The sequence below is a fragment of the Zeugodacus cucurbitae genome, chromosome 3, assembly GCF_028554725.1.
Source record: "Zeugodacus cucurbitae isolate PBARC_wt_2022May chromosome 3, idZeuCucr1.2, whole genome shotgun sequence".
Taxonomy (NCBI): domain Eukaryota; kingdom Metazoa; phylum Arthropoda; class Insecta; order Diptera; family Tephritidae; genus Zeugodacus; species Zeugodacus cucurbitae.
In genome coordinates this window covers 11,037,501-11,050,000 of record NC_071668.1, presented here as the reverse complement: position 1 = coordinate 11,050,000, position 12,500 = coordinate 11,037,501, and the positions used below count along the sequence as shown (strand labels likewise).

General features: G+C 34.0%; 5 protein-coding genes across 7 annotated transcripts in view; 2 read left to right on the top strand and 3 right to left on the bottom strand.

Annotated features, from left to right (window-relative positions):
- Window positions 1-125: 125 nt before the first annotated feature.
- On the bottom strand, window positions 126-8,163 carry LOC105210814 (hydroxylysine kinase). Of its 2 annotated transcripts, XM_011181961.3 has the most exons (6): window positions 8,009-8,163; window positions 6,302-6,650; window positions 5,819-6,211; window positions 1,397-1,521; window positions 1,127-1,326; window positions 126-1,053 (listed from the first exon to the last, which is right to left on the bottom strand). In XM_011181961.3, exons 3-6 carry the CDS (start codon window positions 6,139-6,141, stop codon window positions 427-429), a joined length of 1,275 nt encoding a protein of 424 aa, XP_011180263.1. In that variant the 5' UTR covers window positions 6,142-6,211; window positions 6,302-6,650; window positions 8,009-8,163; the 3' UTR covers window positions 126-426. The 2 variants fall into 2 exon arrangements, with proteins under 2 accessions (XP_011180263.1, XP_054082278.1); XM_054226303.1 differs by having other exon boundaries at window positions 5,819-6,650.
- On the top strand, window positions 1,551-5,261 carry LOC105210813 (exonuclease 1). The gene is made up of 2 exons (XM_011181959.3): window positions 1,551-2,640; window positions 2,704-5,261. The coding sequence occupies exons 1-2, from the start codon at window positions 1,837-1,839 to the stop codon at window positions 4,105-4,107; spliced, it is 2,208 nt and encodes a 735-aa protein (XP_011180261.2). The 5' UTR covers window positions 1,551-1,836; the 3' UTR covers window positions 4,108-5,261.
- A 170-nt stretch (window positions 8,164-8,333) lies between the features above and the next one.
- LOC105210812 (glutathione S-transferase C-terminal domain-containing protein homolog) lies at window positions 8,334-10,543 on the top strand. Its single transcript, XM_011181958.3, has 2 exons — window positions 8,334-9,412; window positions 9,474-10,543. The coding sequence occupies exons 1-2, from the start codon at window positions 8,618-8,620 to the stop codon at window positions 10,449-10,451; spliced, it is 1,773 nt and encodes a 590-aa protein (XP_011180260.1). The 5' UTR covers window positions 8,334-8,617; the 3' UTR covers window positions 10,452-10,543.
- On the bottom strand, window positions 10,530-11,467 carry LOC105210811 (NEDD8). Its single transcript, XM_011181957.3, has 3 exons — window positions 11,259-11,467; window positions 10,982-11,112; window positions 10,530-10,806 (listed from the first exon to the last, which is right to left on the bottom strand). Exons 1-3 carry the CDS (start codon window positions 11,274-11,276, stop codon window positions 10,707-10,709), a joined length of 249 nt encoding a protein of 82 aa, XP_011180259.1. The 5' UTR covers window positions 11,277-11,467; the 3' UTR covers window positions 10,530-10,706.
- Window positions 11,468-11,834: 367 nt separating this feature from the next.
- The window catches only part of LOC105210810 (uncharacterized), a 6,383-nt gene continuing 5,717 nt past the window's right edge, over window positions 11,835-12,500 (bottom strand). For both annotated transcript variants that reach the window (XM_054226306.1, XM_054226305.1), the window contains 2 exons: window positions 12,267-12,500; window positions 11,835-12,200 (listed from right to left, as the gene is read on the bottom strand). The exon at window positions 12,267-12,500 is cut by the window's right edge and continues 155 nt beyond it. In XM_054226306.1, the coding sequence (XP_054082281.1) occupies window positions 11,931-12,200; window positions 12,267-12,500 (504 nt within the window). In that variant the 3' untranslated portion in view covers window positions 11,835-11,930. The remainder of the gene's footprint in view (window positions 12,201-12,266) is intronic.

Genomic DNA, 12,500 nt, shown 5'->3' with positions numbered 1-12,500 from the left:
AAATAAGAGTGGCGCGAAACTACGCTGGACGTTTTATGGAACACAACCTCAAACCTAGCGATCAGATTTAGAAGCCCACACGTTCGAAGTAGTCAAATGCTAAATAAAATAGCCCTTCAATATGCTTATTTTTACATATAGGCGTATTTAATTTATAAATTTATATATACATAATACTCGTATTACAGTTTAACTTGACAAATTGACATGTTATATTTTTTTAAAATTGACTGGATTGGTTATATATATAGTACTGTTGTTGTTGTTGTAGCGGCAAATAGTTTTGAGGAATGCTGCCGATTTGACAGTTCTTGGCCAGATAAAAATCCGGGACCTTTCTGGTTATATTATAATAGAGTACGCGCCGTGTGCTATAGCCGACAACATACATATATGCGGCGAAGATGATAGGCTTTCGAGTCAAAGTTATTTAACACTTTGCGTAAGATATTTATCAGCTGTTGTCTGCCATAATTCATCAATTTCCGTAAAACGATTACGCCACAATTCTTCAATCATTTTCCAACCTTCCTCTTGTGTTACCAATACATATTCATTAGATGGATCCAACGAGTGCGTGTATGCGCCCATTACGAGACTTTGTGCTAAGCGTGCTACTACGCAGTATTTCAATAGTAAACGTTCATCGTTACTTATTGGTCGTATATCGGTGTAACCGGCAAGGAAGTAGCCACCGCTTTCTAGTGATTTTGCCTGCAGTATCATATATGTTAATGCAATGCCGATTTCGAATATTATTGGCGATTTGTTTGTATCACCAAAATCTATGATGCCCTTCACTTTGTATTCGCCACTTGCAGAAGATTTCGATTGTTCAACAATGATATTCTGTTCGTTATAATCACCATGTATGATTTGCTTTTCCAGCGCATCTAATTTATTGAGTACATTATTTTCGAATGATTCGATTATTTCCTCAACAATTGCTTTGCGTTCGTGATCCTGTAGAGCATAGAGGAATTCACGCAATTGTGGTACAGATTCCAACATCCATAAGGTTTTGTGTGTGTCGTAGGCGTCGTGTTGGAAGTTCTGCATTGAAGGAAACAAAAGTCATTTACATTTTTTTTATTTACAAAAATTAAAATTTATATAGTTTACACACTTTCAGCGCTCTGTCGATCTTAGCTATGTATTCACCGCTCTTATATAGCAGATAATTTGACTTCTCCACTTCATGAAACATCTTGCCCGGTACAAACTCCAACAGACGTACAACATAGTCAGCGCCATTAAGGTGTACCACCGAAAAATATTTGCCATTCACATTAGTTATTGGTGTGGGACAAACTATGCCTTCTTTGGCTAACAGTAAATGAAATGAAATTATTATTATATATTTAGTAAATAAAAAATCAAACAAGCTAAATCATACACAAATAATTCATAAGTTGATTCTGCGCATCAATGAAGTCGGTTTTTTTCGAGTCCAACGCATTAAGAATTTTCAAAACATAACCGTGTGGCCATGGCGTTGCGATAATTGGATTTTTTATATTCCTGTAAAAAGAAGTGGAAAACACAATAATTACACATTTTAATAATTTAAATTTAAATTGCAATTGTAACCATATTTTTGTTTCCTTCCTTATTGCGCGCATAACTATTAATTCTTGTCTGGCAATGCCGCTGAAAGGTTTGCAGCCAGCTGATTGGCATTGACAGCTGCTTTTTTGGCGCCAATTGCAAACTATTTACATATCACAAATGTCTCGCTTATGTTTTGGTAGCGCATTAGTTATCGTTATTACTTAGAAGAAATAATAACAATAATAATATTTAATAGTGTAATAAAATATCCTTTTCAACGTTGAAATGGGAATTGCCGGCCTTATAAAGTTTCTTGGAAAGGCTTCATCAGATGTACACCTAAGTGATATACGAGGCAGCACCGTAGTTGTGGATACGTATTGTTGGTTGCACAAAGGTGCTTTCGGCTGTGCTGAGAAGTTGGCGAAAGGTGAAGATACAGACCAATATATGCGTTATTGCATGAAATATGTGGATCTCTTGTTATCGTATGATATCAAACCGATTTTGGTATTCGATGGCAGACATTTGCCAGCAAAAGAACTGACAGAACGTCGTCGACGTGAAAGCCGCAAACAATCACGCGAATTGGCTGCAGCACTTTTGCGTGCTGGCGATCGGAAAGGTGCATTTTCACATATGCAACGATGTGTAGATGTCACACATGAAATGGCTTTACGTGTGATACGTGAATGTCGGCAACGAAATATCGATTGTATAGTCGCACCGTATGAGGCAGATGCACAAATGGCTTGGTTAAATAAGGTTGGTGTGGCGCAATATGTCATAACCGAAGACTCGGATTTAACGTTATTTGGCGCAAGTAAAGTTATATTCAAGCTGGACTTGAATGGCGATGGTTTGCTAGTAGATGCAGATAAATTCTATTTGGCAATGGGTTGTGAAAAGGAGAAATATTGTTTTGAGAAATTTAGACGCATGTGCATACTGTCAGGTTGTGATTATTTGGATTCGCTGCCTGGCATTGGATTGATGAAGGCATGTAAATTTATGCTTATGACTGAAGAAGAGGACATGTGGAAGGCATTACGAAAACTACCTGCATATTTAAAAATGAAAAAATTAGAGGTATGTACTATATACATATGTGTGTAAAAATTAATATTTAAAATAATTATAATTTTATGATAGGTGGATGACGAATACATAGAACAGTTCCATAAAGCAGAGGCTACATTTAGGCATATGTATATCTATAATCCATTGGAACGGCGTATGGAACGTTTGAATGGACTCAATGAATTTAGTACAGACGAACGCTACTGCTCCAACGCAGGTACTATAATTGATGATCAAGAATGCGCTTTGCAACTTGCGCTTGGAAACCTAAATCCATTCACATTTAAACAGTTAGACAACTGGCATCCGGATAGAAATCACGGATTTGCACAGGCAACGAATAATAAAATCAAACGCGCCAAACATAAAAGCATTTGGCAAGACAATTATCAACAACATGCCAGAGTTCTTATTACGAAGGACGAGGTGAAGGACGACAAATGTGCTTTGGATTTTAAAAAGGTGGATTTTGCAAGTAAATTCATTGACGAAGAAATTACGGAAAATGCGCGTGTGGAACACGCCAAGCCTGAAGAAGCTGAAATTTTTTCTATGTACCGCTATAAGGCTGCACAGCTAATAGAGCCAAGTGCCAAGCGTCGGCGTTGTAGTAGTGATGAAAGCGATAATGAAGCTACAGTTGATTGTGTTAAAACTGAAAATGTGGCTACAGCACACAATAATCATAATCCTTTTGCCAAATTACAATGTACAGAAGTGACGAAAAGTACAAAAACAACAACCGTTTGTGAAAACTCATCGCTGTTGAAAATACTCAGTCCTAAGAAAGCGCGTACTGAAACTAATATAAGAAAAATGATACCATTAAATAGCCCTAAGAGTCCGTTAGATAGATTGCAAGAAACAGCTATAGTTAAAAGCCGATTTTTCACCAATAATGTCAACGAAGTGAGCAGAATCAAGAAATGCGTAAGCAGAGATTTATCAGCTGAAATAAATGCAATAGAAAAGCAATCGTGCCAAAAAGAGGAAACGCTAGCATTGCTTTATGACTCACCATCACCTAAGAAAAAAATATTGGCAGAATTTAGCGCTGCCATTAAAAGTGAGCATACTTTAAAAATTACCAAAACAGTACAAGAAACAAGTGATAGCGCGGAGGTGTTAGTAGACCCAACGAGTTCCTCAAAATTTAATAATAGTTTAAGTGTAGTTGATATTGTAGACGATAAAAGTAGTAATAGTATAGATAATGCAATAACGATATCAGATAATGATGATGATGATAATGATAATAGCAGTAACGAAAATACTAGTCAAACGAACAACACACCCAACAACTCGTTAAACTTTTTTAAATCGCAGGAGAAACAACGCTTTGGTTTAACGCGTACAAAAACGAAATCAGCATTAAAAACACAAAAGACAAATGGAAAATCAAAATCAAATGCCACAACAAACGCTCAAACGCGTTTAACTATGTTTGGTTTCCAAAAACGACCCAGTTTGAAATAGCAATTTCAGCATGTTTAATTGTTGGTATGTACGTTTGTTATGTATCAACATTTTCTACTATTTATGTACTATTTGTTTACGGTATTATAAATTATTTACACAACAAAGTTCTTATGTGCAGCTAGCCGAATTTAATTCACGTATATTTATAAGCTAGAAAATTTTGTTAGTGGTTTATTATCAATCATAATTTTTGTCAAATCGCTAGGTAAATAAAAGTCAAAAAATGTATGAAAATTAACACGATAAACATGTTTTTTTGTTATGGTATACTCTTTGCTGTGTCTTCACTTTGGATACCGTTTTGTGCTTTTAGGTGTCGCATAATGCAGAATTATTAAATAATTATTTACAAATCCAGAAATAGGTGCTACTGTCTTAAATGTTAGATTAGATAAGATTTCTTTGAAAGAGCGAAGTGTCACAATAATAATGAACGTTACATTTTAAGTTAGTATCACATCTTGACACACATACGCACATAGCTGGACGAAAATATTTTCTTTGAAAATAACTAAAAAAGTATTAGAAAAAGTTAAGTACAAATACATATATTAAGTACAAATGAGAAATTGAGCATGCTGTCTATATACTTTTAGTAAATTCTCATTTGACAACTGAAAACTTATGTATTTAATTACCTAATTGCCCAGCTATTGTAGTTGATAATTTATTGACGAGAGAGTAATAAGCGCTAAAAAAGTCATTTGGTAGTGGCGTACAGTGACGAGAAATATTATTGAAGATGCGCACTTTACTTATGTATGACTTTCATTATAATTGTCTTTATAAGACTATTTATCAGTAGCGTAGCACTTGTAAGTGCGTCGAACTTCTAGGCTGGTTATAACATATATGCATACAGATACAAATAATTATTATCTCCGTCTCTGGGTAAATTTACGCGAGACGCGAATTCAAATACATACATATATGTATGTATGTCTATATACATATGTATATATGAGTAAATAGAAATGATAAGTAATCGGTCACGTTCGATTGCCAGCTATAATTGTGTGAATGCAATGAAAAAAGTTATATCCCAACAAAAAATTAACCATCAATGAAGGTACACACATATGTATTGAGTATACGTATGTATATCTGAAAATAAGTATGTCATGTAAAGTTGCGTAAAAAGGTACTGTATATATATATATATGTATATATGTATACATGAACATGCAAGTGCATTCAGTTGTGGTCACATGTAAACTGAACTAAAAATTATTATTATTTTTTTATTTTAAAATAGTCAAATATTATATAAAAAGATATTTAATTTATAATTAAATGTATATATATTAATTATACCAATTGGATACTTGTTAGTTAGTTTGTTTAGAAATTGTTTGAAGTAAGAGTTATCAACTCTAAACAAATTTCACGTCTCACCGGTTGGTAGTCACGTAACTGGTACTGAAGGGCGTTTATAAGTTATACAATATAAAAACCATAATACAATCCGTAAAAAAATAGATTTGCCATAACAAATAACACTGAAGTACATACTTTCAAAACACTTATAAATCACAGTTCTTAAGCTAAGCTAAATAAAAAAAATTAAAAAGTTATATTAACTCTGTGGATTGTGTTTACTAATACTTACTGTTATAAGTAAAGCTCATATTTAGCGCTTTGCAACTTTTCAGTAAACATTATTTCCATATAAATAATAAATTCAAATATTTACAATTTGAAAACTTACCAGTCTGGTTGTATTAGATAATTGCGATCGTCATATGATATCAACTCTTTGATCTCATTTATTGTTATGCCATAGAGTCGTCGCACTAATGATTCCACATTTTCAGCCGTCACTTTTGGCTTAATATTCGAGCCTGGCTGTAATAATTCACTTTGATTGGCATTGTTGGCATCGTTACTGCCATTGGCATTATTGTCGCCAGCGGTCGACGCATCGATATTATTGTTCGCAATCACGCATTTATTAGCTAAATCATATTCATGATTTAATGTATAGGATTTCTTCCTTAAACTGGTCAATTCGACATTATTCCACTGTTCCATGATTGAGTAATTGCACTGTTTAGTTGCGACTCGTGACTTAGAATTTAAAATTGACAATTTTGCGTCAGCCCTTTCAATTGGAAATTAAATAGCAAAATATTTGAGAAATAATAAAAATTAGTATAATAAGCTTGCCGCCTCTAGGCACTTTACTGCTCACCGGCACAAATGCGAATGCTACCCACACATAAGTGTCAAATGATATGCCGTGTGTTGTTACCCTCGCTCTTCATACAGCTAAATGCAGCGGTTGTTGTTTGCTTGTTGTTTATTAAACTTCGCTGTTGTTGTTGCTGTTGTTATAATTTTAAATTGTTTGTTTTTTTGTATACTTTATTTTGTGTGTACTTCATTTGTTGAACTCATATTGTTAAAGTTGTTTATCTTTGCTTCATTTTAACTCGCTCTCCACGACGCTGCTGCTGCTGCCGTTGTCTCACTGAAGCTGTCTTGATCCATATAGCCTCATATGAACATTGTACAATGTTTGCATTGCTTGAGCGATTTGGCTGTGGAGCAGAATGCAAATAATATCAACGTTAAATTGTTACTGCTAATATGAGATACTCATCATCATCCCATCTATGTATGTATGTGTGTGTGTGTATATATATTAAAAATATATTTGCACGTAAATACATATGTATGAACTTGTATTACATATCTATAGATTTCAAATATCTTTGTGTACAAAAGTCACAACCTCTTTCTAAGTAATGAAAGCTGATTTTGTTTGTCTGCACATTTCTTATAAGACCGTAAATAGGTGCGTCATGATAATATACTACCTACCTGTACGTTATTTAAAAAAAAAAATCAAAATTCCAAAGTAATTAATAATTTTTAATGCAACTAAGTAAAATGTTATCAAAATATCTCTGTGTAAATATTTTCAAAGCAACGTTGAATAATAAGTCAAATGTGTCGAATTGAAACGAATTCGAGCACCTTCTAATATTTTCGTAGTTGTATACTTTATATATATTAGTTCATACATATACACATCTATATATGTTGTTACGTTCATTTTATACGTGTTTTGGTTAGTTAAGACATTTCTAAGCTTCTCTACTCTTCATATACTATTTATGGATACTAAAGATTCTCTTCTCAGTTTTTCGGAGCAGTAATCAAATTATATCGTTAAGCTTTGCTTGAAATTAGATTATCATAAAAGGCACCTATTAGTGTCACTTTTGAATTTGCTTAAGTATATAATACAAGGTCTTTATTTAATCATTGATTAGCTTCATAACAACCGAATGGAGGATAGCAAATTAATAGTTAACTTCATGTAGTTGTCATTTAAAAGCAGAATAGTTAGATTTGTACGTTGGAATGTTGTTTCCGTACTGTTAAAGGTAAGTTTGTCAAGAAATTTTTTTAAGAGTAACGTATTGGTACTATGGCTGTTCCACACTTAGTCTTATAGACTTTTTTATGAAAACGAACTGGCAACGCAAGCTGGTTTAGCTTATCGGGAAAGAGTAGATTCCTGGAGATTAGAGATAATTAGTATCCTCTAAGACTTGACAGAATAGCTATTGTAGTAGTGTCTATGGGCGGACAGATTACTCGCTATAAAAGGAATCCTTCAAGACAATACACTGACCCGGATTGTTAACCGGCCTTAATAAATATTGTGTCGTTAATGTTTTATAAAAATATTGACAATGTCTTTATAAGTACGTTTTTGAAAAAAAAAAACAGCATAGCTTGTAAAAAAATATTTATATATATACATACATTCATGTATACTTAAGGAACATGATAAATGTAAATAGTGCAATTAAAAAATTGCATCCGTATTTTAATACTTAAGTGCTAAATATTGTTCCATTGCGCGAATTGTTATTGTTTTATTTACCTTAATTTATTGGCGTTTGCAATAAAAAAATACACAATTCTATATGTATCTCCAGTTTATACACTTTTACTTTATAGACAGACATGTGATAGCGCAGTTTCTTTCATAAAATTTAATTTTCCGCTATATCAAATTAAAAAGAAAAATAATAATTTCACATTTGCGTTGTAATTTGCTGCACGAGTTGTAATTTGTTGTTATGGCAGAAACAGCTGATATAATAAAAACAACAAAAGCTTTAGGCCAAGAGCTTTTATTGTGGCTTTTATATATATACTACGATTTTACAAAACAGACAACCCAGTGCAAAAAATATATTTAAAATTCTTAGATTGTATACAAAATGAATGAAAATATAAAAAAAAATTGTGAAAAACAAAAAAAAAATAATTGATATTTATATAAAATAAATCTAAATAAAATACTAATTCTAAATATAAAAATCTTAACTCAATACAACCCTACCATTTTATGCATTCTGTTGTTCTTCTGCACATATGACTTTTTGTATGTAAACATAACCAAAAAGCAGAATCAGCTAAATTCATATTAAGCGCCTTGCGGTGGTGTTCGTAAATATAAATTGAATTAAATTTTTTATACATTACAATGGATCAATTATATATTGAAATTGAAATCAATACGCGCAATGATAATACAGAGATATACAGCAGTGTTGAGTCTTTTATGGCTTTATATATGTACCGGTACTTGCAATCACCCTCAAATATTAAATTGAATTTTGTGAGAACAACCATCCAGGGGGGTAAACTTCGTTTACGTACGGAATCGCTCAGACGCGAATTAACTGAAGAGAAAATTCACCGCAAAGAAGCAACAAGTGTAGAGGCCATTCGAGACCTTAGACTACCAATTTACGCAAAAGATGAAAATACCTATATTGCTGGCATGTGTGCTGTTTGCAGGGAGCTTGTTGGACGGCAGGAATGTCTAGAACGACGTAAGTTATTGGGTTTCAAAGGTGCTTGTTTACTGGCACCAGCGGAGTCTTCCATTTGGACACGATTTTGTGAAGTTGATATCGTGGATACCATGAATCGGTTGTTGTGTACCTTACATGCGGGTGGTACGCTGGATGAAATACCGATGGAAGTACCACGCTTTGAACGACACATGAACGAACCGGTGCGCATGCATAATATTTATAAAACTGCACGTGAACAGGCGCAACAACAGAACCCCAGTGCGGGTTCAAAAAAGAAAAACAAAGTAATACTCGACTGCAGTGTACCTAAAGAGCAACTACCAATCGAACATCGTTTTGCTGAAGGCATTAGTTTTACAATTGCGGATATTATTTTATATACGTTTATGCGTTTAATATTTAAATATTGCAAAGATATGCTGGTGCATTTTCCCCTAATCAATACATGGCTTAGTGAGGTAATATTAAATATATATTTTTATAGTTGACTGAAATTTAATTTTTCCTCTTTTCATACAGATCGACACTTTCGATCTCAGCTGTGGTCGTATATTGAATGAACTATATCTGCATGAACAAAGTAATGAATCAACAACGTTACTTACTATACCGGATTGTGAACCTTCTAGTCTTTACAAAAGCGATCCGAAACGCTATAAGCCGCGAAATCGAATTTTTACCGAACAAAGTGAAGTAGATGCGGCCTTGAAAAAATTGGAGAAGTTGCAGTTACAGTTCACAAGTGAATCCACAAACACGTATGAGAGAAAACATATCGATTGGGAAGTAATAGAACCAGAGCAAGAAAAAAATTCGGCCTTACCACGCGAACGTGTTATACGAAAACGTCAGCAATTACAGAACGTAGCCAATGCTGTCGTCTCGTTAGCAATAACTGGCAATAGAATCATTGATTTTTGCAGCGGTACTGGGCATTTAGGCATATTGTTAGCTTTACAATTACCTGACTGCATTATAATATTGATGGAAAATAAGGCAATATCTTTGGAGCGCGCCAAACAACGTGCCACACAGTTGGGTCTGAAGAATTGTCGCTTTTATCAGTGCAATATTGATTATTTCGAGGGTAATTTCGATGTTGGTACATCATTACATGCTTGCGGCACAGCGACGGATATTGTACTACAGCAGTGTCGTCGTTCACGTGCCGGCTTTGTTTGCTGTCCCTGCTGCTATGGATCACTGCAGCCAATGCCACATATAGCATATCCGTTGAGTGAGCGCTTCCGACGTACGCTGACAGAAAGAGATTATTTGTATATAGCACATACAGCCGATCAAGCACATGAAATGGGTACCTTAAATTGTCGCCCAGAAACTACACTCCAAGGTCAATTATGTATGGATATAATTGATACAGATCGTAAACTGCAAGCTGAGGAAGACGGTTACGATGTCATTCTAACACGTTTGAAGCCAGAGCAATGCACACCTAAAAATCGTTTGTTGGTCGGACGTATTACGCAGAATAGCTGACATGTAATATATTTATATTAATTTAATGGTGACTACCGCAATTTTTGTTACGTTTCCTTTAAGAAGTAAATGTGTCGGTTTTTATTAGAAAATTGTTTTCCTTTTATTTCTCCAAACAGGTTCAAACATCATATCATTGAGATTATATCTATGAAAATCAGATTTCTGTGGGACACGCACTCAAATATTCATGTTTTAGCTTCACAACATTTATGCATTTTCATTATTTAAATTGTATGTTAATTTATTTTTTTTCTATGCCTTAATTAAGTATAGTCCACCACGCAACGCCAGAACCAAATGAAGCACTGAGCCACCTTGCACTTTGTAATCGGCGGCGGTTTTGTCGTCATTCCTGAAACACAAAATTGAAGTGTTCATTAATACTATTACAGATTCTAAAACCTCTTAAAATATATAGTGTCCATTTTTGGTATAAAAATCGTGAGATACATATAAAAATTTTACTATTCGAATATATATATGTATGTATGTATATTAGCAACTAACTTAACATATATAAAACTCACATTTGCTTGCCAGAGAAAATAAGTCGCTGCTGTTGTGGTGGTATGCCCTCTTTCTCCTCCACTCGCTCCTTGATTCTATCTACTTTGTCTGTAGGCTCGATGTCGATTTCTATTTCCTTGCCGGTCAGTGTCTAAATCCGAATAGATTTATGAACAATAGTTATTGATCAAGAAGCAAACACAATTTTTAATAATAGCTAGTTGAAGTACATATATAGCCAGTAGAAAGCGATGATTCGCGAATTCTCTAGCTTCCGTAAAAAACACTATTACCCACCTTTACTTTGATCAACATGTTGCGTATTTGTAAATATATTTGCTTGGATTTTTCACGAAATATTCAATAATTACTAATGAAAATGTTTTGATTTTCTAACTTTATTGCTCTATTGGCGTACACCTCTCTATTTTTGCACAAAATTTACCGCTACCGCTTTTCCAAAGTTAATGTGAAAAGACAATTGGAATGACATTTAGTAGTTATAGTTGTTGCGCGATTGCGAAATAGCAAAACGTTACTAGAATCCACGAAGACAGGGTGGTATGTATGAAATGTTTTAGTACGTTAATTTTAATTATAGCGACTATCTTTAAAGTGTATAATACGCAACATTTCGTTTAACATTTGAGTATTATTGCTGAGTTGAATAAAAATTAGTAATATTAATTGGAAGTGAGTGCAAAGTTAGGAATTAATTTCTGCCAAGACAAATATTTTGTTGGATAGGTAGTCAGGGTCACCTTGTATCAAGTCTAAATACCATTCATAGTGTGAGCGCCATATGATTTTCTTAATTTCCGAATAATAATTTGCAATAAAAGTGTTACTTGCATACAATTAAAAAAATACAAGTATATAGTATTTCTTTATTTATTTTAATTAGCAAAATGGTATAAAATTATTTTTGTACATTTCTCTACATAATTAACCTATTTGAGATCAAAGGTATTAAATTAATCTATTTAAATTGTTATGTTCTTTTACACTTTCTGAAATTAGGCGCACATCTCTGGCATAAGTACGGCAGCATCCACCGATAATTTTCGCGCCCAATTTTGACCATTCTGACACGTAGCTTGCCAAAGGTACACAATGTTCGCGCCCTTGCCAACCCTTCGCTACATCATAAACTTCTCCGCTGTTCGGATACGCAACCAGTGGAATCTTTTCGGCATCCGGTGTGTTGCCATTTAAACTCTTGAACAATGGTGTAACAAACTAAAAGTTTAACAGAAAATATTTAACAATTATAAACAAAAATATATAATCGTATAAAAGTGTTACCTTCGGATGTACGCAATTCACACCGATCGCCAAACATTTGCTGCGAGCATTGCGTTCTCCTAATAGTTCCCACAACGAACGTGCTACATCTGCAAAATTTTCTCCATGCGCTAAAGTGCTCTCATCTTTACATTGATAGGATATCCAAAATTTAACTTCCGGATAATCATCGCACAACATCTCTACCAAAGCTTCCGCTTCGGCCTGACAGGGAATTGTCTCGATGGCCAATGC